We start from the raw sequence: 27768 nt of genomic DNA on the forward strand, positions 1-27768 counted from the left end.
GCTGGGGCGGTGGGGAGTGAGGCACATGTTGTTAGGGAGGGCTTGTTTTCCCCGTGCTAATCACCTTCTCCTGTTGTAATTTGGCACGGCATGGCGCCCTGTGTGTAGGATGGAGGCAGATCAGCGGATTGCTTTCCTATCTGAGCCAGCACATTTCAGAGGATAAATCTTCGGCGCACTTCGTGTTCTCCCAGGGAGCTTTAATATCCCTCAAGGCTTTCTGCTCTTCCTAGGGGTTGGGAACGATGGGCAGAGACGGAGGCAGAGAGCTAATTGCAGCGAGGGCCTCTTCTAGCCGTTCACCACCAAGGTCAGCAATACTTCTTTGAAGACAGGATGAGGAGGGGAATCCATAGAGCCACCCTTCAGATGCTGAGCTGACTTTTTCTCCCTAGCTCTGTAGGGATATTGGAAAAGCTACTACTTTATGAAATTATATGTATTTTTCTAGTTTGCAAAAACTCATGGGTAAGGTGGCAATTCTGAGACCTTTTTGGGTTGGGGATTTCAGAGCTCCTTGAGAAGAGCAGCACTGCACCCTTACAGAGCTAGGCAGAAAGTGACTGTATGGAACCAACAGATTGGTAGTTCCTAAAGATCTTGCGAAGACTCGCAAATCCTTTTCACCAGAAATTCCTACATATGTGCACACAATTGGCAATTTAATTATTTGGAGTCACTATTTTCTCGATTACTTGCAGTCGAATCTCATTTGGGACTTTAAAGCAGACAAAGTGTAAAACTGGTAGTTGAAGCAAATTTTGAGTTACTTCATGAGAAGGCACTGGTCTGAACGGGTGGGTGAAATATGCTAGGATTATTCACAGCCTCCTGTTTTATCAATAGCTGAATGCAAAGAAAGTGGTTTGTTTCATTTTGCTTTTCTTGAAGAAATAAGCTTTAGTGGAGGCCCTCTGTAGGGGTGTTCACGCCAGAGGAGGTTGGTGCTACAGTGTTTTGAGCAAGGTGACACAGGCTGGAAGCTGAGATTCAAGTGAGCAAGCATAGCTCCCTGCAGTCAGTGGAGGTTGATAAACTGGAGTTATATTCATGGCTTCTTTTCAGCAGTGTTAGATCTGATGTCTGTCCCTACTGTGTGGCCAACAGACAACTGCATATGGTGAAATTAGAACATTAAATATGTTAATACAGTATAAAATAAAGTGAGCATTAGCAGCATTTATGGGTCTGCAGATAGCATTTGTTTTTCTCCCGTCATGTCCTGGTATCCCACTTGTTAAAATAAACAACTGTTTTTGATTTATAGCCTTAACTTTACAGTTTAGGAGCCTGTATCTGAAATAATGAATTAGCTACTCACTAGAAAACACTGAAATTAAAACAGACCAGTGTGTAACTTGGACTCGGCAGCCCCCAGCTGCACCTCATCTTGCTAATCTTTAGGCTTGCCTTTTTTTTTAAAGTGAGGGCTTTTAAGAGTTAAGTTACACAACTCTTTTTATTTTTAAAGCGAGTGGATTCCTTGTTGCGTTGTTGAGGATGATAAATTGATACCACATGTTGCTCCCAGACAAAAAAGACTCTGTACTGCAGTGGAAGCACTTGCAGCTGGTGTCTGAGTTAATGGACGGGCTCCACAAGGTAAACATGGCTTGGAAGAGGCCGAAGCAGGCACGGGAAGAGGGAATTTTCTCCATTTTAAAGGCTCAAGCATTTGCTGCTGTTGCCTGACCAGGGCTGAGTGTTGAAATAATGTGCAGTCCTGTCCTCCCCGGGAGACTCGTTCAAATGTTCATGCCAAATGAGGTATATGGCATTTTGGCAATGTTTGAGTGTCCTCTCTGGGAGTTTACCCATTTACAGTCATATCGGAATATCAAGGGAGACACGTGTAATTAGGACATAGTAGTTGATTTTATTTATTTCATTTTTGTGAGCAAAATGTGGCTGGTTCCCTCGAGGAGCATTAACTGAACAAAATGCGGTGCAGTGGGCCGACATTTGTGAAAGCTGAGAGCATGGCCCTGAGTTTGGGCAAGCTGCTGCCACCCCTCATGTTGCTGCCCTGGCTACGAGTGGGCACCCACCTCACTGCACCCCTTCTCCTGAAACCATTGGCCTAAGCCATGCAGGGTAGTAGCACTGCTTCCCTGTGGCAATAAGCCACCCTCTGCTCACATAACACCCGCTCTGCCACGTGTATCCTCGGCCCTACGTCTTCCTCATCTCCACGGATGGTCATTCTTCCCTGCAGGACCACTTCCCCAGGAGCCTGGGACCCAGCTGGGTTGGGCTCACTGCCATATGGGATGCTCTTGATCTTATCTGCAGGAACCTTGGGCTTCTGGCTCTTAGCAGAGCACACAGCATTCTTCAAGTCCAGTATAAATAGTAACACTAATAAAGGGAGGAGCTCATTGTATTTCTTTTCCACTCGGCTCTTGTACAGTCCATATGTTGTACCCATCGGTGGTATCTGAGCTCTTTCCAAGGTGTCTGCAGCCTGGCTAGCATCTGTCCCATCTACATATGGTATCCAGGGCAGATGATGGAAGTTCCTTTATAGATCTTTTAAAGTTTCTCATTGCATTTTGGCATGGAAAAATGTGTTATGTTTCCATCATCATGGCCTAATCTCTCCCCCACATAAGTCAAAGACAACTCCTCATTAATTTGATCAGCAGCAGGTTCAAATGATTAACTGTATTTTTATACAATGTATTTTCTTTGCTTCCCCAACTCCTTTATGGTTTATTGCATGGTTATATATTACTAATGCATGTGATTGTTAATGAAGATTGTCCCATGATATTTTCCTATAATTTAAGCAGATGGGAACATTATTTGACAGCTCCGAAACCAGGTAGAAAATACAGTTATTTCCATCCTATGCAGCCTGGTAGCACAGCACAACAGCCTTTACTAATGTGAGTTGTCAGTCTTGGTGACTCCTGTAGCAAAACTTGCATGTGAAAGGATAATAGGATCCAGCCCTAATTTGATTTGGCAGAGCATCCGACACAAGGAGAAACCAAGAAACTCAGATACTGTTGCTGAAGAGGTTAGCGGAGGAGGTTACATGAAAGAAGTGGGTTTTAAGGCAGTGTTTGAACAGAGGGTGGAGATAGGGTACACAAAAATAAATTGGCCCATAATTATGCTTAAGGAAACAATCTTCCTACAGAAGAAAAGTAAAGAAAAACAGAAGCTGGAGTGTAAGTAGCATATTGCTTAATGTAAAGGAAAACAAACTGCTCAGATTTTTTATAACCACCAATTTTCAATGCAGAAGTATTACTACCTTATTATTTGAGCAATACCAACGCTAAGCAAAAAGATATAATAAGAAGAAAATTACACTTGTGCCTACACGTATCCACACGTGCAGGACCCCTCACCCTGAAAGGTGCCTAAGTCTCACAGTTTTACTATTTAGGACTTTTCATAGGTTTAGACCAAATAGTTTCATACTACGGCTACCACCAGCACAAATAAGCTATTTTATGATGAGAATACTAGAGGTTGAGAACTGTGGCTGAGAGAGGCTGGCACTGTGGCTGAGTGGTTTTATATCTGAAGCTATGTGGTACACTGTTTATGCCACCTTGGGTGTTTCTTTTCTGTGTTTTCTAAGATTTCTGTCATGAGAAGGAGTCACAGTGCTGTGTATTCTTATACCCAGCATTTGTAGGTGGGGAGCAGCATGGTTTGCATAGCCCTTGTAGCTGTGTGTAGTGGTCTAGCTCTGGTTGTCCTCATCCTGTCGCTGGCTCTTCATGAGGAGAGATCCCCAGGCAGATGTTCTCACAAGTGGTTGTCCGTGAAGGTCCTGGAGGATGAATGTGAGAGCTACCTGCACTGATGCAGTACAAGCTGGAGTATCAACATTTATATTTATGTAAAAAATAGCAGTTCTCCTGTCAGTTGGGAGAAACGTGAGCAAGTAGGCAGTGGTGCCTACCTATTAGAAGTTAGAAACAGACTGTTGCCAGACTCAAAATGTAGTTAAAATGTCATGAGTTAAATAATAAAAATCTCTTTCCTTCCTTAGACTGAAGAACTATTATGCTGCTACTCAATCCACTATATTTTGATGGCATGAAAGTCCCTTAGAAAAGGACAAGTTTATAGCTGAGGCACTGACTCAAACTTCTCTCGAGTATGTCTGCAAAGTCTGGTCTGCTGTTTTGTGCAAATTGTTTAAAACATAACAGTTGCTATTTTGAACCGTGGTCCATATGATTTCTCTTTTCATTAAGTGATAATCACAACCGCGTCTGCTGTCTGCGTGTGAGAAGAACTTCAGGCGTGTTTTCCATTTAACAATCTGACAAAAAACACAACACTTAACAGGGAGAAAAAAAGGCATTTTATACTGAAAGGAATTGTTTAAAAAAAGCTGGGCCCGTGTTACTTTATACATCAAACGTGTCTCCAGTTCGCTTATGTCAAACATCCATTTATACTAAGGATGCAAATGTCAAGATGCTCATGAATAATTTGTTGATTGATTTCATTCTTTCCCCATTTAACTCTGGAATTTTTTCAGTACTTTGTAAATGAAGGACACTTACTCTGGATGGTTTGATTATGCTGTGGTCCTGTGGACTTCATGTTTTGAAAGTACTCTGGTAGAACAAATGTCATTTTTCGCCTCTTCATAGATACACCTGGTAATTGCCAAAATTTAAAAAAAAAGAACTCGTGTGACTTTTTAAACTTGAACATCTTTAACCTGGAGGAGTAGCATATCTGTTTTGTCAAAGGAATATGGGATAGCTCCAAAAATCTTTAGACTTGCACATGAAAGAAAACACAACCCAAACCTGGAAGCATTCTCACTAACAAATACTACTTGCCTGTCCTTTCTTCAAGCCATATTTTAAGCCCAAGATCAGCAGGATGAGTGGAGTGGGATTTTCATGTCAGTTATTTTGGTTTAAATCTGGAGTCTTGTCACTAGAATACTGTGCACTGGTTTTCTTGGCCTCTTTTCTCATTCTGAGGTGATTATCATCATTTTGAGCCAGCGTAGGCTTTGGATGGTAGCTGTTGCTGACTAGTGCAAGCAGGTAATGGGCAAGAGCAAGCGGTGCACTGGCCCCCTCAGAAGTACTGTATTTTGTAGCATCCTGTACTCTGCGGGGTATCCAACTGCGTACATCAGCTTTACACAGCTCTGTTACCTAGCAGCTTACAGGGACAGGGATATCGTTGTGTACTGTGTCACATCTTGTTTTGAAGACTATGAGGATAATATAGCGAGGGGACAGCTGGCCAGCTACTGCAGTACAGGCATAATTCTGGTGCCTCTAATCAAGAGAGAAAGTACAGCTTAGTCATGCACAGAGTGCCTGTGGGAGAGGAGCAGCAGCACTTGCAGTCTCCTCAAGAATTATTATAACAAATACACAACACATGCCCATGAAGAATTAGGAAGACATTTGCAAAGGCTGTGATGAGTGTGACTACTCCTCCAGTCAGATTTTTGCAGTGCCTATGCAGTTTTTATTTCAAGGAACTGATGGCAAGATTACTGATAGTATAGAGAGAGGTCTGTCCTGAGTCAAAAGTAAGGGAGAAACATCTAACTCCTTGCTAACAGGAGGGGAGCTCCTGAGTGGAGGAGTGGAGCTGTCATGCTCCTTTCCTTAGGATGCAGCTTTTGGGAGTGTAGAGATGGACACCCAGGAGTACACAGCTATTGCAAGCATGGGGCTTATTTATAGCAGCATGGTGGCATGCTGCTGTCACACTCCAGTCTTTCTGTATTCACCACCCAAGAAACCCATAGTGATGTCCAAGAGGGTCTAATGCTTTTATTCATGTTGCTGTTTTCATGTGATGTTGGTTTAATGATTGAGGTTTGGGCAGCAAAAGAAGTGGGGTGCCAGTCTTGACATTTTGTTTTGTTCCTTTCCTGCAGAATTCTATCCGACACAACTTGTCACTCCACAGCCGATTTGTCAGGGTGCAGAATGAAGGCACCGGGAAAAGCTCTTGGTGGATGATCAATCCAGATGGTGGGAAAGGCGGCAAGGCACCCCGGAGACGCGCTGTGTCAATGGACAACAGCAACAAGTACACAAAGAGCAGAGGGCGAGCGGCTAAGAAAAAGGCAGCCCTGCAGACCGCCCAGGAGACGAGCGAGGACAGCCCTTCTCAGCTCTCCAAGTGGCCAGGGAGTCCCACCTCCCGCAGCAGCGATGAGCTGGATGCATGGACAGATTTTCGCTCCCGTACAAATTCCAATGCCAGTACGATCAGTGGCCGCTTGTCACCAATTCTGGCAAGCACCGAACTAGATGATGTCCAAGATGATGATGCTCCACTTTCTCCCATGCTATACAGTAGTCCATCGAGCTTGTCCCCTTCAGTAAACAAACCATGTACTGTGGAGTTGCCTAGGTTGACTGATATGGCTGGGACAATGAATTTGAATGATGGACTGACAGATAACCTCATGGATGATCTCTTAGACAATATAACACTTCCTCCCTCCCAGCAGTCACCCACGGGAGGGATGATGCAGAGAAGCTCCAGTTTTCCTTATGGTTCCAAAGGTTCAGGGCTGGGTTCCCCATCAAGTAGTTTCAACAACGCCGTGTTCGGGCCGTCGTCCCTGAATTCCCTCCGCCAGTCGCCTATGCAGACCATTCAGGAGAACAAGCAGGCCACCTTCTCTTCCATTTCTCATTACAACAACCAGACGCTGCAGGATCTCCTCGCCTCTGATGCACTTAGTCACAGCGATGTCATGATGACACAGTCTGACCCACTCATGTCGCAAGCCAGCACAGCTGTGTCCGCCCAGAATTCCCGCAGGAATATAATGCTCCGCAACGACCCCATGATGTCGTTTGCCGCACAGTCCAGCCAGGGCGGTCTGGTCAATCAGAGCCTGCCCCACCACCAGCACCAGTCCCACAACTCGTCTCTTAGTGGCAGCCGTGCCTTGTCCAGTTCCATCAGTAACATAGGCTTGAGTGATTCTAACAGCTTGGGATCTACCAAACATCAGCAATCACCTGTCAATCAGTCTATGCAAACACTTTCTGACCCGCTCTCAGGCTCCTCTTTGTACTCCTCTAGCATGAACCTCCCAGTAATGGGACACGAGAAATTCCCAAGTGACTTGGACCTGGATATTTTCAATGGGAGCCTGGAGTGTGACATGGAGTCCATTATCCGCAGTGAACTCATGGATGCAGATGGGCTGGACTTTAACTTTGATTCCCTCATCTCAGCTCAGAACGTTGTCAGTCTGAATGTGGGAAACTTCACTGGTGCTAAACAGGCTTCATCACAGAGTTGGGTACCAGGCTGAAGGATCTTTGAGAACAGGGAAAATGGGCAAACAGGTCAGTGCCCCGTAGATGTGGCGAAATAATTGGTTCCTTAGTTTTATTGGAGTTTACACCAAACCCTTAATAATTAGTGCACACTAATAATATTAATTTGGCTTTTGATGGCTTGCTATGTGTTGGTATGCAACAGAAACAACCAAGAAACATTTGGAGGTGTGGAGGGAAATGAAGCTAAGCTATAAAAGCTGTTCAGCTGTAACACTGTCAGCATGCATCTGATGCTTTGCGTCCTTCCTAATATAGGCATGAGAAATGGTAATGACAAATCAGGCAAACCAAGGTGGAATATTTGTGGGGTTTAGGAATCACAGAGCTCCGACTTGTAGTCTTTGAAGTCGCAACAGATGGATTTTTCTCTGCAGCTGATGCCACATGTAGCCAAGATGTGTTATATAGGGAGAGGGCAGTCAGTGGAGCAAAGTTAATGCAGGGGAGGAGAAAAAGTGTCTTTGCAAGATCAGTGCATGCACTGAGGATAGGGAGTGTGGAACAGATCTGAACTGAATTAGAGTTGTACTGCTGCTATGCTAGCAAAACTGTCTGGTTTGGGGGGCTTTAATTGTATTTCTTGGGGAAAATCACCTCCAACCAACCAGTAAATAGTGAAATTAAATAACGAAATAGCAAAGGTGGGATCCTGGTCCCAGGAATGTCATGGGTTTAATGTTTTAAATGCACTAAAATTGTTGTCTTATCCTCCCCAGGACTAGGGTGGGTATCATTTTCACCTGGATTCCACCAAGGGAATGTCTGTAGCTTTGGGTTCTGACATTGGTGCTTTTCACATGTTAGCCCTCTTCAGATTAATTTTTTCCAGATTGTTGTGTTTTTTTTTCCCATTGTTTCTTTTCCACAGCTGGGGGCATTTGAACTTGTAAACATTGTTTCTGTCATCCTTTCCTGATCCTGCAGTCTCCTGCCCGTACCTCTGCCTGCTCACACGTACATGTTCACTGACTCATAGGGCAGGTGCCACACAAAGTGCCCTTTCTCCTTTGTTTATTTATTAGTATAAGGGAGTAGATTTCAAAATATAGTAGAATAAAAGGTTAGCTATAAATAATTGAAAGTGTTCTATTAACTTCAGAATAATATGTAGAGTATCCCAGTGGTGAGGTTAAACAAGGTATTCATTCACTTTGCAGACTACTTCCAACTCTCTAATTTTCTAGATGAAGGATGGAAAGGAGTTGGGTGGAAAGGAACTTTACAGTTCTTAATCTGCCCCTTTCATCCCTAATTGAGTTTTCATTCTTGTGTTTCACAGTTAGATATTCAAGGGGAAGCTTTGCAGTAGGTGAGCAGCAGTGGTGAACCTCCTGAATGTCTTCTTTTGTGTATGGAGTACCCCAGGAGATGAGTGCTGTGATCTGCTGTCTGTGAGGGAGAACAGGACTGCACTTGTTTCAGCAGTTCTGCAAGGCAGCACACTCCAGTGGAGCGGTTGGTTTGTGCAGTCTTTTCTCTGTCAGTGGGAAGATTTTCTCTGGTTCTTTCGTATCTTCTCACTCAAAGCATGAGCGTTTCAGTGCATGGCCAGGAGGCAGGCTGCAGAGGTGAGCTATAGAGGACACCATGTCCCCCTGACCCTGCATGCCAGGGCCACAGCTGAATTCTGTTTTTCTTCAGTTCTAGTGCTGGAGAGCTTAAGGAAAGGGGGAAAAAAATAAATAATTGACTCATGAAACAGGAGGAAAGATTTGCGGAAGGTTGCACTTGCTGACCAGCTTTGTCTTCCTCCAGATGCACGAGCTGTTTGGATTTAAAAGCCCTTTTTATGTGAAGTAAAAGAAAAGGCTGTAGGAACTTTGTCACTGTGAGACATCTAACAGTACTGTCTGACAGACGGGGCCTAAAAAATAGATGTTATTGGCACCTTTGCTTGGCCCAGGCAAACAGGGCAGTCTCCTACTTTCGTGGCTTTGTTTGCTGTGTATAGGCAGAAGTGGCTTGTTGGGAGACCTGCCTGGGCTGTGTAGAGGAGGCACACCACACCACCTCTTCACCAATGCTTGCTGCTGCCTCTTTACTCCAGCCTGTGCTATTCACAGAAAACATATCCACTGTGATCTTTTTCAGGCTGCTCCCTTTGAATAGAGGAGCTGACACGTCTGTATGAGCAGAGTCTCATTGCAAAGGACAGATTTATTAATGAGACAGCTTTCCACGGCGGATTACTGTCCAGTCATCTGTGGAAGCCTCTTTCACTCTTTCTGATAAGTGTACTGGCTGCTGCGGGGTGCCTCTGGTATCAGGTGCAAGTGCAGATGATTTCTGCTGAGCTGGTTCATCAGCACCCTTCCTCATCTGTTAAACAGAGCTGTTTGAGAGTTTTTCTCCCTGTGAGCATCTTGTGTTTTGATAGGGACTCCTCATGTGACATAGCTGCAGTCATTCTGAACTGCTTTGTCAGTTACTTCTTTGCTGTAGCAATAGGGACCCCTGAATTAAAGTCTTCACAATGTTCATGACCTCCATAATGAATCTTTACAGGCTTGAAGACTGGGGAACACTTTGGGCAGAACAGCCTGGTGCTCGCTCATGCTAAATCCGTTTCAGGAGGGCAGCCAGGTGTGTTTTGCAGGGAGGCAGAAGCAGTTACAATGGATTGTTGGCATACCTGGGAATAGTGAGTGCTCTGTTTTCTGTGAAAAATAAGAGAAACTTTGGAGTCAGTTTTCAGGAAGGAAAGAAAGAAGCAAACCATGGATATTTAGTTTATACATGCTCTAGGCATAGAGGGGGATTTACTTTGGAAAAAAAAATCAGCTGCAGTTTCTTCACAGGGGAAGTAAGAAACCTGTGCAGAAAATGCCACCGTTGTGGGTTTCGTGGCTGTGCATGTTTGCTGCACGTAAGCCTGTGCACAGTCCCTGGAGAGAGCCTTGCCTGTCCCACTGTGCTGCCCTTGTGCATGTGAGGCTGCTCATGCCTACCCTTTCAGAAATTCCTCATTGAGGCATATAAATGAATTTGGGTTTGGCTTGTGGTTTTGGGGTTTTTTTCTCTTACAAGAAGGAAAGGAGAAAATCAATATGATCTTCTTTTGCTTTATTAACTCAGCCATAATTTTCCCTTCTTAAACTGGCTGGGCCTCTATTCCTCTATCTCTGCCTGCTTCCCAAGAGCACTGGGTACGCCCTCCACCTACTCAGATAATCATCACCTTGTTTCTTCAGCTTGTTTATCAATAAAGATGTCACTATTCCTTCGCCTGTCTCTAGAATACCTTTTATTTTGAAATCAATGGCTCCTCTCTTAGCCTGGAGTCCCCCACAGCTCTGTGTTTTCCTCCGTGGTCCTTCTCAGCCAGCAAGTCCCAAGGAAGAGTAGTCTCAAAGAGATTGTTATAAGAGACTTTTAGAGACATTCACTGCTTCCAGTTCAGAAGCTGGTGATCAACTACCGCTTCGGCCAACGTTTCCTCTGATACCAACCATCCATGAAGTTGCTTTTACCTGGATTGTTTTAGTGATCCAGTTTACAGTAGTGCCACACAGGCAGTGATGCTGGCAGGGCTTGGGCAGGAGGTAGAGGATGGCTCAGGGCAAGTAGGGCAGTAACTTCCTGAGCTGGTTTTGCTGTCTGAAAAACTCATCTAGCTGCATCTTCTGAAAGAGAGTTTAATGTGTCATTTAGGAGGATGCCTCTGGGCTCTGTGCTGGAGCCACATTGACTTGTTTGAAAACTACAAGTAAAACACTTCACAGGTCAGTTAAAGACACTCATTTCCCCCTAACATCATCTTGGTCCTTCATCTTGTTGTTGTAGCAATGGAGTGCACAAGCTACTAATAGCAGCACCGTATAATGCTTGCACGATTTGATGATTAACATCTCTCATAAAGCAAAATCCTAGGAAACATAACAAAAGATCTGTTGGTATTTCATTACTCCATATCAGTTTGAACTACTTGCCAGTTCGTTAATTGGTGTTCATTCTGTTTCTGAGTGAAATACATACCAAAAACATACAATAGGTCTGAGGATGACTGTTCGCTACAACACCATCTTGAAAGTTGAAATAGGTAGTAAAAGATCTCCATTTGTATGGAGTTTCAAACCAGAGAGCTCTGGACAATATGCCACAAGGAAGATGATTTTTGGACTTTACCAGAAATCTTCTTTTCTGCTTCTGGAAGCTGAAATGTGGAAACTAGAGTTAGTGGACCTCTTCCTTAGGATGCTGACTGCCTTGGTACCATAGCTTCCTCCTCAGTCATGTTCAGCAGTGAGGTTTTAGGGGTAGGCCTGGCATGTTTCTTACAAGGAGCCAAGATGGGGTTGGCTGACTTTAAAATATCTGAAGGAAATTCAGGAGCAGCAAATTCTTTTGCTGCATTTCTGACAGGTTAGTGGTTAAAGAGGTGGTGCACTTCTAACATTTCAGTGTTGTTTCAGCCAGCCTAAGTTTTGAAAGGTGGTTTTGTGACTAGCTGAATGTCACGCTCACCAAGTTTAGTCTTTGAATGAAGATATCCATGTGGAAAGCATATTTCACTGGGAACAGGGATCCTATTAACTCCCAAGGAGCCTGCCCCAAGCAGGCTTCTCACTTCATGGCCAAGTACCAGTGGAACTGGGGCAAACTCCGTGCTTGTGGCTGATGGGGAGGAAGAAAGGGGAAAGCTGGGCACACCCTGCTGGGGCTGCCCCCTGCGACCTCACTGGCCACAGTGCCTCTGGAAGCCCTGTGCACACAGGGACCAGTTCTGGACTTACAGGGATGCTGTGGCTTTTGCTGTGTGAAGGCAGCAGGAGCTGACACACAAACACAATGAATTGCTTATTCCTTTTTGGGGTTGGTGGCTTTTTAAATCTGGGTTTATGTTTTGGGGTTTTACTAACCCAGGGAAAAGGTCTGTAAAAAACAGGATTGCCTCTGCAGGCTGGTGTTGTGAATGTACAGCAGCTGGAGCCAGGACAGTGGTCTGATCTTGTGGTTTGGGTGTTCTTCTAGTGGTGTTTTATATAGATATATTTTTTAGTACCTCATGCTTTGTCATGTGATTCAGCAGCAATAATTAGGCAGAAACTTGCTGTCCCTGCAGATGCCAAGATTACAGGATGACATACTCTCACCAGATGACAGCACAAACTGATATTTTTAGAACAGCCCACATCAACTGGTCTCCCCAGTGCTTTCCTCCCTGGATCAGCAGCACACAGGTTTTATTACAGAATGAGTCTTCACAAACCATCTTTCTCATGTGAATGAGCCGTAATGATTGTTTAGAGCTGCAGATCAGTGTTGGTCCCCAGACATGCTGTTGCCTGATAGCTGGGCTGGTTACAGGTGGTTTTTCATTTTTCTTCATGTGAGCCAGACTTTAAATAGCCCCCCTAAAAACATTTTCTTGAAGAAGTGCCTAATAAGAGATCCTTTTAGACACATAGCGTCATGTAGCTGAGGTCGAGATCTTTCTTAATAGCAATTCAGCACTCAGCTGAGGTGATGAACTGACAGCTGGTGTGGTTTAAATCTTGTGTTGATGACAGGCAAAGAGAACAGGTATAGCTTAGGCAGCAGGAGTGCACGTATTTGAGTAGTACCATATGTAAATAGTCTTTCTCTCCTGGTCTGGGGAGGGAGGATGAATGAAGGATACTCATGCAGTGCCACTCTGGGCTCCTGGTGCTGCCGCTGGAGAGTGTCAAGCAGGATACTCCCATCACTGTCACCATTAAATCAGGTACTTGCAGCTGGGTAGTGGTAACACTCTACTGCAGTCCAGTCTATGGGGGCTATTTAATCAGCTTTTCCACTCAGATTACTGCACAGGGTGGCAGTTGTTGTAGCCTGGTGGAGCAGACATCTGCTGAGCAGTAGTCAGGTGGACATGCAGCTCAGCTAAAGGAGGCTGCTCTGTAGCCGTGGTTGTCTCCCTTTACTCCAGGAAAAAAGCCACTTTTCCCAGACTATGCCATTGCGTTTATGCACTTCTACAGCTGAGCTGAATATCTTGCCTGTTGTTTTTCCCTTGTACTGTCTGCTTCTGCTGGGTTTCACAGGTAATTTATTTCATACAAATGTAGAGAAGATCTGGGTTTGAGGAAGGACCTTCCCTCCCTTGCGTTTTCTACCACTTGTAAGTCCTAATAGAGGATTGTACTGCCTTATATCAAGGTGGTGGAAGTCATTTTGTGTGACCTGTGTGAGCATTATTGTCATGTCATTTTCAGTTTGCTGCAGAGGAAAGTGAGAACACTTCATAGCAGGGAGGATGTTTTAAATTTTTAAAATAGACTTGGTACCTGGTAGAGAAAAAAAAACTCTCTATGAGGACATTCAGACTAAAGAGTGCGTAGCACGTTTCCATAGCACTATAAGCCCATAATTCAGGATGTTTCCAGCCATGCTGGTACCTTTTACTCTAGAAGTGGCTCTTATTCTTCAGATTCAGAAGCAAAATATTTGTCTCATCTTGGCACAGGTGCAGTAGTTATCTGTCCTTTTCTGATCCACAGGAAAGGTCTCCTTCCTTGTGCTTCGGAGTGCCTAAAGAAAGCACTATTTTTCAAGCCCATGTAACTTACCCCTAGCAGAAGATGTATTTTGCAAGCATTTTTTACTTTCCTCCTCTAGTCCCTCCTCCTAGCATTCTGCCTACGAGGTGCTGTGTTGAGTACCCAGGCTGATGTCTGTCAATAGCAACATCACCTATAACTGGTAGGATTTCCACCCCACTTCCCAGGCCCATGAACAAAAGGCAGGGGATAAAATTTACCGTAAGGCTGTCAAGTAAGTAGCCTGGAGACCTTGTAGAGAGATGCTGTTCTGTATCTAGCCTCTGTTGGCCAGAGCAGAGGATTGAACCCAGCTAGGTGTGATGCAATTGGTTATCAGCAGTGCTTGTGCTGGAAAGCCACCATAACTGCACACTGACATATCTATGGGTGTGAAAACAGTTCTGTCAGCATGTGGTCTTCTTGTATGGGCAACAACAAAGTGACATACAATGGAGTCTGCATGTGCCTGCTTCTCTTGCAAGGAAGTGCAAGATTTCCTATGAATCTGGTTGTTTAGTATCCTGGTTGGCCCTGATACATTAGGGAACCCCAATCTACTTTTCCTTTCAAGTGTGTGAACATGGATGTGGACCACTTTCTGGGTGTCTCCTTTTCATGTGTACAGTGGGTAAAAGGGACGTTACCCACCACTGACAGTAAAATGAGCTGCCCAGAGGAGTGGTGAATGCTCCCTTGCTGGGAATATTCCAGACTTCACTTGACAGGGACCTGAATAACTAACCTAAGGCTCTGCCTTTAGATGATGCTGAGTCCCTTCCAGCCCGGTCTTTTCTGTGATTCTGTAGACAAGTGGAATATCACACATATCAGTAGTTGTGGCACCTCACTACAGTTCTGGGCAAGCCTTTTGTCCGAGGGAGCTGCTACAGGGTGAGGGAATGATCTCCTGTCTTTAGTTACATTTACTGCCAAAATACTTGATTGTCTGCTGTGGTTTGCAGTGTTTCTTGGAGTGGAAGAATAGCAGCAGAAAAAAGAGACACTTTTGTGTTTTATGTGCATGCACAAGTACCAGCGCAGCAACTTTCTAGCTCCCATAATTTTTAGTTCTGTGCCAGCATTCTTCCTCTTTCCATCCTTCTCCCTCACTCTTTGTCCCCAATTCTGAGCTAAGAAAAGGGTCTATTTTTATGAGTAGAACTTAGAAAAAGTGAAGTTGCAACATGCCTGAAAGTTCATGAAAGCACATTAAGTTGCCAGCTCTTTTTTCCCCTTTGGGCTTCTCACCATCACCTCGGTGTTGTCTGTCAGCACAGATCTGTCCTAGTGCATCGTATGTGAAGCCTGTATGGTGTCGCTGGCACACCTGCCATGGCATTGGGGTTCCTATTTATTCTGCTTGAACAAAAAAATCTGGTGCTGCAGTTTGTCAGTATGGAGTGATTAGCCACAGTAGCTGTTGTCTTCCTTACTTGCTTCTAAATAAATACTGTGTCTTTTTCAATCTTTAGCTGGGAAACCTCAGGCAGAATATTAACTTGTAACCCCACATAATCAAGTCTTGCTTTTTGAGCCTACCCCCATTTTTGAGTAGAAACTGCATAGCTGGTAGCAATGATAAATGAAGGGGCAGAGGCACCAAGATGAATACGCATCTGTCACTAAAGGAAGCAGGTTTACTCCCAGATGTTTGCATCTGAAGTCTCTGGACAGTAAAAGCAGTTACTGGGATATCCTCTGCCTGGGGAGCTGTTACAGCATGATACCCAGGAAAAACACTTGTTTTACAGACCTCCAAGTGGTGATACTTTTGAAGAGGCAGTCCACTGAACAGGAAGCCTTCCAGTCGAATCAGGATGTCCTTGGTAGGCTGCTGTACAGAGGAGTTTTGTGTGTTAGTAGCCTGGTTTCTTATACCATAATTACATAAAGGAGCACATAACTTTTCTTTAACAGAAAACTATATGTGCTGATTGTTATTTTAGCTTACTGATAAACTTGCCTCCAGTGCACATTATCTGTGCCTCGCTCTGGGGAGTATCAATGCATCACTGAAGAAATTTCCAGTTTATATTATGTAATTATTGCATAATTGACACCACTGGGAATCAAAAGGAGAAAGCAACATATGGAAGGTGATCCTTCAGAGCTGGTCTGGGGCTTGGGAGACAGCTATCCAGTTAAGTGGTCAAATGATGGGAGACAGAGATGAGGAAATGTTGATGCTGGAGGGAAATCACAGCCAACGGCTTGGCCATAGAGTAAAGCAAGAACAGCATTTGTAACTGGTCAGTAGCACAGTAGAGGATGGAAAAGCAGAGAAAAGGACAGAAGGAGCATTTAATCTTACACATAATTGCTTTCAAGCTGAAGAATTAGAAAATACAGAAATACTGCTTTTTGTATGGCACTCTTCCACCAAATAGGATAAACAGATTTAGAATCAAGGGTTCAAAATGTCTGTGGGACATGAGAAAGCAGTAGTTCATCCTCACCTCAAACTTAATGCTTTTTCTGTTTGTGTTTTAAAGTGATTATTTTCACCAATTATATGCATATATGTTTGCATAAGCTGTAGCTTGGTATAGTATTATGGGTTTTTCTAATGTCCAGCAGATCAGCCTTATATATCAAGGAGGTCAAAACAGCCTTAGTGGAATGGCCTCTACTTTCAGTGTGTGTGTGCATGTGTGTGCAACAGAACCCAGAAATCAATGCATTTGTGAAGACTGCACTGTAGGAAAAAAAGCTTTCACAATCTTCAGAGCAAAGTCTTCAGAAAAGGAAGTTTCTAAGTATAAATTCCTCCTTCCTTTCTACTCCCTGATGATTGAAGGTGGGCTTCAGGTTTGGCAGAGGAGCTTTTCAAGGGGGAACTGAATTTTCCAAGGTGTGGCTTAAAAAGTACAGGCAGATATTTTCCAGTAGTGCTGTTTTCTGGGCGGCCTGAGAAACAAGAAACCATGCCACATGTAGGTGGGGGCTTTACACCTTTCCGGTGGTAAGCTGGCAAACACTGCTCTAACCTACTGACCCTGCTGGAATTCACCTTTATTGTACCCTTCCATGCCCTCTGTTCTGTTGTTTGGGTTTTTTTCATTGCTGCCTGTGCTCACGCGTCTGCTGCTCTTATCCCCCAAAACAGGACACAGTAGTAAAGACCAAGAAAAAGGATGTAGTGGGGACTGGAGTACTTTGCCTGAAGAGCAGTGTCTTGCCCTTAGAGGACAGCATTGTCCTGGCTTACTCATCTACCTCTGCAAATTCCAGGAGACACTCCGGAGGATGAGCTTTTCCCAATGGCTGTCAGGAATGCAAAAAAACCTTGTGGTGGCTCAGGATGCAGTTGGATATATTTTGGGACAGGGAGCAAGGAACACTGGGGAGTTGTGCTTGAGGACCACTGATAAATGGAGATGTAACTGGAGTGGTTGCTTCCCTGCTTGATACAGTTTTCATGGCTATGAAGCAGCAAGCCACTAACTCAGGGTTAGCAGAGGCTTTTTTGTGGAGAGAATGGAAAGCAAGAGTTTGTGAGTCTGTTGTGGACTTTAATGGGTAATTTGAAGGCAGGCAGGTTAAGACTTTGATCTGCTGCTTTTCATTTTTTAATCCATTTGCAAAGTCCGTGTAAACAGAACTGTGAAATTGAAGTTCAGTTTAGTTCTGCTAAACAAATTTCACCTCAGCTCTGTGCCTGTCTCCTAAACGTTGGCGCTGTCTGCAGGATGGGTGTCCTCGGGAAAAAATACGCCCCTTCCACAAATGGTGCCCATCATCATCCATCCTCCAGCTTTTTCTCTCATCACTTTGGTTCATAATATATTTTACATGAATTTTTAATTTAAACATTGAACACTATTTTGGTAGTACTTTGGTACTTTCTCTGGAGTTTCTGTACTCATTTACTTTCAGTTAATGTCTCCGTTCAAAGTCAGCAGGACTCCTTACATGAGCTGAAGCTAAACCTGTGCTCAGCAAAACTGGTGGCTGCATGAGAGCAAGCCAGCTTGCTAGGCTGTGGCATGCGGGAAGTGAGCCTTGCCTTCCTTCAGATGGGATTGTGCTTTGGGAAGTCACCTGTTTCCAGCCCCCTTGTGCTAAGACTTAAAGGAGAAGTTGAAAAAAGGGCATGCACTCATTTGAGCTGCATACAAGCTGCTAACCAGGTTTTACTGGGGGCTACCAGGCCTGCCTGGGTGGATATCTTCTGCTGACCTTGTTACGGCCATCAGGACACACCAAATGGAGTCGTTGCCAGGCAGTCACATTAACGAACAGCTAGCGTTAATTTGCCCTTTGAAAATGAAGAAATCAATATGTTGATCCAGGCGGAAATCCCTTTACTCACAAAACAGTCTACCCCAAACCCTTCCCTATAATTAAGGCTAAAGCCAAATTTTGTTTGGGTGAAATATGCAATCTGTCTGCTTCCTAAGCTCTGCTGAATGAAGTTCTCCCCTAATGGCACAGGGAGCAGCTGTCATGCTGTTGCTCTAATAACCATGAGACAAAATGATTAAATTTCCGTCAATCATTTAGCATTATCAGAATAGGTCATTCTAATAAAATGTTATAGTATCCATGCCCGGCACCTTAGAATGGAGAGAGGCAGTGATAGAGAGTCATCTCGTGACAGCCTTTAAGTGATCCCCATTGCAGGAGGTGCTGTTCCTGATTAATCCAGCAGTTATGCTAAATCCACCATATTTCATGAGTGTGCCTGATACCAGGATCTTTGAGAGTAAAGACATTCCTGTAATCAACTCAAAAAGGCTTTTTGGTGCTTGCACTGTGTAAAAAATGTCACCAATCATTCACCTCAGGGAAAATCCTCAGTGAGTTGTAGGTGGTGTGGGGACTAAACCCACACCAATGGCTTTCAGAAGCCATTTCAGAAGCAAAAGTTAGATGCCCAGAAATGCAGATGGCTACCACAAGGAGCTGCTGAAGATGTGAAAGGATTTTGTGGGAATGTTTAAATGTATGTATGTTCCAAAACCCTGCTTGGCAACTGCCTTCATCTCTAGGCCCCCAAAAACCTGTCCCCTTGGCTCCCTTAGTTGAAATGATCCTTTGTTTTCAGTGTTTTACCTACCTACCGTGTTGCTTTTTAGTCATCTCCATGCTGCATTCAAGGTGCCTTTCCCTCTGCCTTGAAGTTTCATTGCTACAGAACAAGCTGGACCCTAACCTTGTTTTTAAAGCTGGGTCAACCCTGTCTGGATGGTGTGTCGTATGAGCAGGAAAATGGAAAACTCCAAAGGTCCAACTGAAATCCGTGGCTCCTCACTGCTTCTCTTGAGCAGCCTCCTTCAGCTATCCTTCAGGCATGGTGATTGATGTCAAACACTGTCAAAAGATTTGTCCAGCCTTTTGGTTATGCTGTGATCAGGTGATCTGGAGAAAGGGTTTTCCTTTCCTGCTTGGGAGCATCTAAGCCAGCAAAGCAGCACGCTCAAGCCCTGGCGAGGGAGAAGCATCTTCAGGCAGGATCACAGTGCAGCTCACTCCTTCGTATAAGTGTGAAGCTGCTGGGTGCAAACAAATCAAAATCGCTTGTCAGTGTAAACTGTTGTTGGGTTTGGAGGTTTGCCTGGTTGACTTTTTTGTTCTGTGTTTTTGTTCCTACATGCAACAGTCTCACTTGTCTTTTCTTCTTTCTTCTTCCTCTCTAGGCCCTCAAACTGACAAGAGATGTAGAAAGAGAACCCTTTGCCAAATCTGCTGTCAGCAAGTGGACAGTGATACTGTTTACAGCTTACGACCTTTGTGAACCCTGCATTATTTTCCTGATGAAGCAGACTGTTAACAGCCCCTTATCGGAGTGAAGATCCTCCTTTTTTTGCTTCCTTTTCTCTTTTTTTTTTTTGAGAATTTAACTAATTCTGAAGTATGCAAAATCTTCCTTTTCTGGGATGGCCAAGCACCTGCTGTGGAGACAATGTTCAGCACCATCCTGTTGAGAACACACTGTGTAGCCTTTACAGTAGTTACTGATCAATGAGTATGTGGTGTTTCAATATATTAATGGTTTATGGGATGTTTTAAGTTGGCTTTTCTTTTTGGAGGTTTTCCTTTCTGCCCACCCTCCTCTCTACAAACTCCAGTCTGATTTCCTTTAGATTTTTTGACCATTTTTGCTTTCTGTCCCTGGGGAATCTGAAGTACTGCACACACGCAAGGAAATATTGCTCAGACGTCAGGGGTTTCTGAATATACAGCATTTATTATTACCCATCAACCGGCTGAATTCCAGAGAGAGGTGATGCGTGTGGTCTGTTTGTTTGTTGGGTTGGTTGGTTTGTTTCTTTCTTATTCTTCCCTTAAGTTTGATGGTACACCCCTCTTTTCTGTTAAGTGTCAAACCAGGGTTGACTGCAAAACCAGGGAAGCCAGCAAGTTCGTCTCTTGGCTCGTGAGGACAGACTGACAGTGGGTGCCATTGCCTGCACATGTGCATGGAGGCAAAGCCTGATGGAACAGGTTCCTCTCCTGCTTTATGTAAGCAAGGCTGCCCTGCAGCTGCAGCAGGCTGGTAAGGTGTTACAGGCTGAGCTGCCAGACAAATTGAACATAGCCACCTCTAAAGATGTGCTTGGAAAAGCAAAAATGAAAGGAAATAACGCCACTTGGCAGAAAAGCTAAGGTTAGAGGCTGGGTGTCAGCAGGGACTTGCAGTGGCAGTGCCAGGAGTTGAGGCACAGGTTGTTGCAGGGTGTATTACTGCATCAGTGATCCTTTTGTTTGTTTGTTTTGGACATATCCTTGATTATTTTTTCCTTCTTATTATGTATAATCTGTTAAGGCAGGAGAAGCAGAAGGAATGACAAGGTGACAGTATCATACAAATGGCTTTTCATGTGAGCACAGATTGTAACAGGATAAATGACACTGAAAGACAAGGCAGTTTTATATATTTTGCTTCTAAGATTTTCTTTTGTAAAATGAATAATAATTAATAATAATAATAATGAATAAAAGGTATGGTGCTGTATAGATCCTCTCTATAATCTGGAAAGTTTGATTACTTTTTATTAGTATCTTGGGGGGGGAGGGATACAAAGAGGGGAAAACACCAATGGTACATAGGAACTCAGTATGAAGAGGTTCTGAATAGGACAGTGTATACCTAATTCTCCAAAGCGATATATGAAGTTTTTTTTTTGTTTGCATAAAAGCATTATGCATATAAATATATAAATATATTTTATTATGTACAGAAATGGATCATTATGCATGGATGTTAGGAAAACAAACTAGCATTTTAACCCAAAGTCTCAGTGCATGAGTTCCCACCGACCCGTGTCCCATGCAATGTGGAGTGACTCCCTCTCGCCACTGACACCACACATGCACAGTCATGCACAAACACACACACACACACACACACACAAGCATTCGTGGGCCTTTCCTTGCTCCTTACGTTCCAGGTCCCCAAGGTGATATTGGTGAAACAACAGCTCCTAGTGTGATGGAAGTTTTGGTTTTGTATCGTAGCCCCCACGCTGTAAAGATGCACCTCCTGGTTTCTCCCCGCAGTTATGACTGTGTAGAGTCTGTGCAGTTGTGGTAATCGTAGCCCTGTAGCATATCAACTCTTCCAAGCAGCCAAGGGTTTATCGTTTCCCTTTTATACAAATGTCTTTTCCTTTTCACACCAAGGTGGTCTATTTGTCAGCGTGGGGACTAGTTTATTGTGTTTATTGGAGTTAGGTGATGCTCATTGCTCATCTCAGTCAGCAGCCAGCTGGCCAGGATGCTCATGTTGCACAGCGGCCACCTAGGCTAGAGGTAGCTTTGCTCATCAGAGTCCAGGCACCTTCTACCAAAACTGATCAAGAGCTCTATTACCAGCCTCCTCTGGTGTGTAGCATTAGCTCTCAGCTTCCCAGTACAACCCAAAACATGAGTGTATGCTGAAGGACTTCCCTCTGGTGCTGCTTCTCCTGAGGCTCTTCTGGCTGCTGCCCTGCAGCTGGGCTTGTTCCCCTGCCCCATGGTTTTGTCTGCCACCAGAGCTCACACTGTGGCTCCCTGTGCTGGGACACAGCATTTGACCCCTTCCACAAGTGAGCCTCCGGTGAGATCTGGGTGCCTGCCCGAACACCACTGGCCAGGTCGCTGACAGCACCAGTAAGAGCTGACTTGGTGGTACCGCCAAGGTGACCAAAATCCATCATTTCATTTTTTCCTCTTGTCAGTTCTTGTCGAAGGCAAGGGAAGGACCATTAGCTTAAACCAAACGAGAGCAGCTTTTGCTCTGCTATGGCAGGCTAGTCCCGTGGAGTTCAACAGAGCTAGATCTTGCTGGCAGAAATGAGAGAGAAAATGATGGTCTGCTCTATTCAGGAAATGGAGAAAACTCCCTTGATTTAGAGACAGCCCATCAATGGCAGGGAATTAATAATAAATAAATAAACAAGGAAAGCATTAGCATCCCAAAGGCTTAACCTACTTCCCAGCAGTGTCAAGGGCAGCATTTCCACTGGCACGGCTGGGACCCTTTGAACCCCTGCTTTGGAGAACGTGCTGGCACTCACTGAAGATGAGTGGACTTGGCCAACCTCTTTGGTTTGGTTTCCGTTGCCCATCTTTAGGGACAAAATCTTCAAGCAGGAAGGCCTGGAGTCAGGCACCCAATGTCAGGGACTCCAGCATGCTTGTAGGGGGTGAGCAGCTCTGCCCTCCTTGCTTCTTGAATGAGGGAGAGGTGTCAGGTCCCCCCAGGCCCAGGGGAAGGTCACCACCCTCTGCACCTGCTGAGGTGCCCAGCGACACCCTCCCCTCCAGAGGTGCTAGATAAATCTCACTGAATTCAAAGGGCCACTTACTTAGGTGTCAAAATACAGACTTGAATGGCTAATTCTGGGAGCCTACCTTTTGAAAGTTTGGCCTTTGTGTCTTTGAACATGTTTATGATTAGAAGTTTTCCTTCTGAAACTTTGTAAAGCAGATAAAGGTGCAGAACAATGACATAGTTACTGTTTAAACACTTAGTGTAATAAAAAAAAGGTCTAAAAAGGTGACATTTATGCAGTTCCTAGTCACAGGTTTGGGACTTGATACAATGATTTTGTAAAAAACCTGTATCTTGACAATAGTGGGATAGTTGACCACTGCTTAACTCCAGACATTTTTGTGCCACCGCTTCAAAAAGTTCTTTTTTAGGTCATGTATTTCTCTAAAATGATGTCATTGCTTGGCAATTGGTGTCCTGTAAGCGTTTCCAGTACACGACATACCTTTGGAATTGCCAACACATGCAAAGGGGGACCAGATACATTTCGTTACTATGGGTTGGAAAAAATGGATTGTACATTTGGCTTCACATGTTTAACTTTTTTTTTTTAAAAAAGTTGCATGATTGGAAAAAAATATGTATACAGTATCTGTAAAACTGTTTTATCTGTTTTTGTTTCAAGCCATGTAAATTGGAAGAATATTAAATCCACAGCCTTATCGCGCATGGCCGTCGTTACATACCGAAGAGCTGAACAGTTTATACTTTTCATTTGGGCTATCTTGTACTTTCATTTGAAAGCAGACACTCTCACGTTGCAGTCTTACTGAGGATTTTATATTTTAAGAAAAAGAAAAAAAGATGCTGCCCTGGAGGAATATACTACCTTACTACACAGAGGTTGGAAGGAAGTTTGTTTTGGAGCAAAACCTGCCCCTTTCCGAGCGAAGCAGAGATGCAGTGCTTACTCCACTTGGTGTTAGTAGATATTGCCTTGTGTATTCCATTTTAAATTGTAATCTAGTTTGTAAAAGAGATGGTGACGCATGTAAATAAAGCATAATGGATCTCTACATTGCACATTTGCCTTCACTCTGTTTTAGTGTGTCGTGGACAGAGATCAGAACACAGGCCCTGGAGAAGTGGTGGTTTCCAAGTGGGTGAAACCGGCTGGTTGGGGGTCTTGGGCTGGGAAGGGGGCTTGATACTGCATCTGCTTGAGTCTGTAAATGCACTTCAGCCAAGCCAGCATAGTTCTGGTGGTCAGATAACCCCTAACGGGATCATTTACTGCTGCTAAATGTCAGAAAGTTCACTTCATTTTTGGGGTCAGGAGAGTTGTCCCCAGGGCTGGCGGCTGCACCCTGCAGCTGCAGCCCAGCTTGCCCGTCCCTGGAGACAACCAGCCCAACTGCACATCAGTTACACCCCCTCTGGGCTTGGCTGGGCTTCAGGCTGTCTTAGAAAAATGCCTGGAGTGCTTGAAACCACCCGTTTGGGATTCGGGGTAAGAAAACCAGCAGCCTGACTTCAGCAGAAAGTTATACCAAGGGCTCTGGCCAAGGCGCGGGAGAGCGTGCTCAGAAACATGAGCCATGTCGGCAGAAAACACTTCTCCCACCCTGACGGGAAGCCGCAGATGTATATGGGGGTTTTGGAGTTGTTTTTCAAGAGCAAATGATACTTTGCAGAAAGAGGAGACTCTTCTTGCAGCAGGGAGGGGGTTCCTTTAACCCCAGGGGGATGACTACTGTGTCAGCTGGACAAAGCCCATGGGAGCGTTGTGCCCGAGTACTGCAGCATAGAGCTGCTTGGGGATATCCCTTGTTTAACATAGCCAAAGTTCTTCCAGCGTTGTCCTAACTAGTGATAGCCTGAAATATTACAACATCCAGTCAGGAAATAGCCTTTGACCAAGATAAAATAGTGCAGGAGCCTTCACAGAGTCAGAGAGTGCTTGTCCGGCAGCAATTCCAGCTGCTCCTTGGAAATGGAGCTGCTTTGCTTGGTTTTTCTAAAGGCTCCTCCAGCAGCACTTTGGCAGGGAAGGACCTGTGTCCTCCACCTCTTTGGCATCACCCCAGTGGTATTTAGGACAAACAATGAGAGCGTTTGACCCAGTGAGGTGCCTGGTGGAAGCTTTGACCTGAATTTAGGCAGAGGCAGCAGTAGCGACGATGAGCTGATCAAATCCTGTGGGAGTTTTGTGCTGAACTGACTTGGTTGTGTTGTGCAATGCCTTAGCTGTGACCTTCAGTTCACCCGCCTTGGAATAGATCATTCTTATCTTCCAGTGTACTTTCAAAATAAGTGCAAACATTTTAAACTTCTCCAAGTTGTCCCAGAAGACAAAAGGCTTTTCTTGCTGCTGCTGAGACTGGTGAGGCAACCAAGAGCTATTCTGGGAGCTCCCCACCACATATGCTGAGTTGCAAGTTGAACCAGACCAGGGAAAACAGTGTTTTACAGCTCTTGTTTGGCTACCGCTGCCAAGGAAGTTTGGGGTGCTCCAAGAAGATTGAGATAAGCAAATCTGGGAGGCTGCCTCTTCTTCTGGTGGAGTCATTGCGGCTGGTATCTCCCTGTTCAAAAGGAGGACTTCTTGCATGAAGTGGAGCCCAAGCCAGATGCAGCAGATAACCGCTCTCGCCAGCACACAGATTCATCCCCTGCCAGCGACCTCTGCAGTGTCTCATCACTGTCTGTTTGCCTGACCCAGCCCACAGAGCTTTTTTCCCACTGGCTTTGCCTGTGGAGCTTATTTAAAAATTAAAATACTTTATCATGTAAACACAAAACACAGAAAATTCCATTAGAGAGAAACCTAAAAAAGCTCTTTTTCTTTTTCTCTTCTGCCGCCGTTTCAATCTTTAGAAAACTTCGGGATTCTCTAACAAAATTCAGAATCTTTGGGCTGGAATTTTTATCTCTGCACTTGGATTTTCTTTTCATACTAATGACACCAGTAGTTCTGCGTGTGCCACAACATTTACTTATTAGAACAAAGCGTCTCCTGCTTTTATTGTCTGATGCTTTGATGACATACCAAGGAACCCATTTAATCTAGAAAATGAGATAAAATGTTTCAATTCAGTAGGAACAATTGGCCTAAATGAAGGTAACTGTTGTAACATTCTTTGAATGTTACAGTATGCCATACAGCCTTAAAGGTATCTATATCCTGTGAATGGCATGCTGTGAAGTGGAGGGAAACAGTAAAAATATATGACATTTCATAAAAATCTTTCCAATTTCTAAGACATACGATCCTGAATGGCTTTAAACTGACAGAAGCTAGATTTATATTAGATATAAGGAAGAAGTTCTTCACTGTGAGGGTGGTGAGGCACTGGCACAGGTTGCCCAGAGAAGCTGTGGATGCCCCATCCCTGTCAGTGTTCAAGGCCAGGTTGGATGGGGCTTTGAGCAACCAGGTCTAGTGGAAGGTGTCCCTGCCCATGGCAGGGGGTTGGAATGAGATGAGCTTTAAGGTCCCTTCTAATCCAAACCATTCTAATTCTGTGAGCCCCGCTGCGCCTCAGTTTTCACCCTGTTTTAAGTGATAACCTTAAACTTTGGTTTTGATGACTTCAAAGCACAAGGCAACGATTCTCAAGTGCTGCCTTTCCCTTGTGATGAGCGTTGCTGTGATGCTGACAGGCTGTGCATGCTGCCCTGCTTTGCACACCCAGATGGGCACTGAGGCTGCTGCCAGCACCGTGCCATGTGGCACCATGTGCATATCAGGCTTTGGCTCTGTTTCATGCCCTGGGGGCCACTGTGAGCCCTGTAAGATGTCCGGGCTGATGCAATGAGGTGCCAAGGCAAGAGGGTGGGGAGGATGTCAGTGGGAGCAAAGCACGGCAGATGCCAGCACACTGCTCTGGTATTCATGTGTTGCATGGGACCTTTCTAAAGCTTCCGCTGCTGCACAGATAAGGGATCCTTCTGTTTGTAACCACCTTGGAAAAGGGCAGTATTGGTTAGAAAATGCTAGTTAAGAAACATGGTGTATTCTACCTCTGACCTCCAAAGTGGAAATGGAGGAAAGCTGCATTGCCATGGCCACCTCGGAGGCCTTCTGTAGGGAGCTGCAGAGGATGCTGCTCCTGACACCTGCGCTTCCTGGAGGGTGAGGTCCAGCGTTTCCAAGCCTCTGCTGTGAACAGCAGGCCTGGTGTCTGGGCATCCTTTCATGTCACATTTGTTGTTTCAGTAGGAAATTCATACTTCACAAGCTCTTCTTTTTAATCTCTATATGCTCCTCTTACTTAAGGCTATCCAGGCTTGTACACCACTGACTAGTTCATGGATGAATGTCCTGGAAAAAAGTCAGTGCTTAGAAAGCAATTCATAAAAGACATAAAATAATAAACCCCCAAACTCCGTCCTTTTACTCATTAAATGAAACCCATTGTCATTCACACTTCTCTTGAGAATCACACTTGCAATCTCAAACTGTGTTATCAGCTTCAGTGTGCATCTGTTAAGCAGAATTTATGGTGAGGCTGTTTCATTTGTACAGAAGTTTTGCTATGCACTGTCACTCAGACTAGCAGACTCCTGTGGAAAAGCCACAATGTAAGTCAAAACTACTGTGCCTGAATGGTTATGAAATTACAGGGCCTTGCAGAGCTAGGAGATATCAAAGTCTCTTCCTAGGGAAGGCAGCTCCCCATAAGTGTCTGCTCTGAAGCTTCTGCCCCTAGGACTACAGCTGGAAGGAGAAGGTAGTGCAGGGGAAGAAGGTCAGGGTGGATGTACAGGGGGTCTTCACTTTGCAGCTGAGCCAGGTAAGGTGGGCTACCTTGTTGTCACCAAAGGGTCACTGCTAACTAGATTACCACAGAATAGGAGCTGTTACATGGGAATTTACCCTGGAGTAATGCAGGGTATTGCATCCCTTTATCTGCTCGGTAACTAGTACTGCAGGGTGAGCACAATTCACTCTGTTTTTAACTAGAGGACATCCCGGAGAGGAGGCATCTGCAGAAAGTGCCCTGAATTGCTGTGGCTTGAGGGACTTGGCTGAATCTGTCAGCACATTTCCAGCCTCTTAAAGCTCCTGCCTGGGTAGCTTTGTTTTTCCAGAGCCCCTTCACCTGACCTTGCCAAAGCTGTGTTCCTTTCCCGAGATGGGGCCTCAGGGACAATGACATAATGTTGCTGCTAGTGGGAGCCTCTCCTGGCTTGGTTTACCCACACAAATACATGTGTGGGGAGCAGG

General features: G+C 44.7%; 1 protein-coding gene across 1 annotated transcript in view; it reads left to right on the forward strand.

The window, feature by feature from the left end:
• FOXO3 (forkhead box O3) overlaps positions 1-23621 on the forward strand; it is a 93366-nt gene extending 69745 nt beyond the window's left edge. The window contains exons 2-3 of the mRNA XM_005154783.4: positions 5888-7322; positions 19477-23621. Of these exons, the coding sequence (XP_005154840.3) occupies positions 5888-7288 (1401 nt within the window). The 3' untranslated portion in view covers positions 7289-7322; positions 19477-23621. The remainder of the gene's footprint in view (positions 1-5887; positions 7323-19476) is intronic.
• Positions 23622-27768: the final 4147 nt, after the last annotated feature.

The sequence above is a fragment of the Melopsittacus undulatus genome, chromosome 3 (assembly GCF_012275295.1).
Source record: "Melopsittacus undulatus isolate bMelUnd1 chromosome 3, bMelUnd1.mat.Z, whole genome shotgun sequence".
Taxonomy (NCBI): Eukaryota; Metazoa; Chordata; class Aves; order Psittaciformes; family Psittaculidae; genus Melopsittacus; species Melopsittacus undulatus.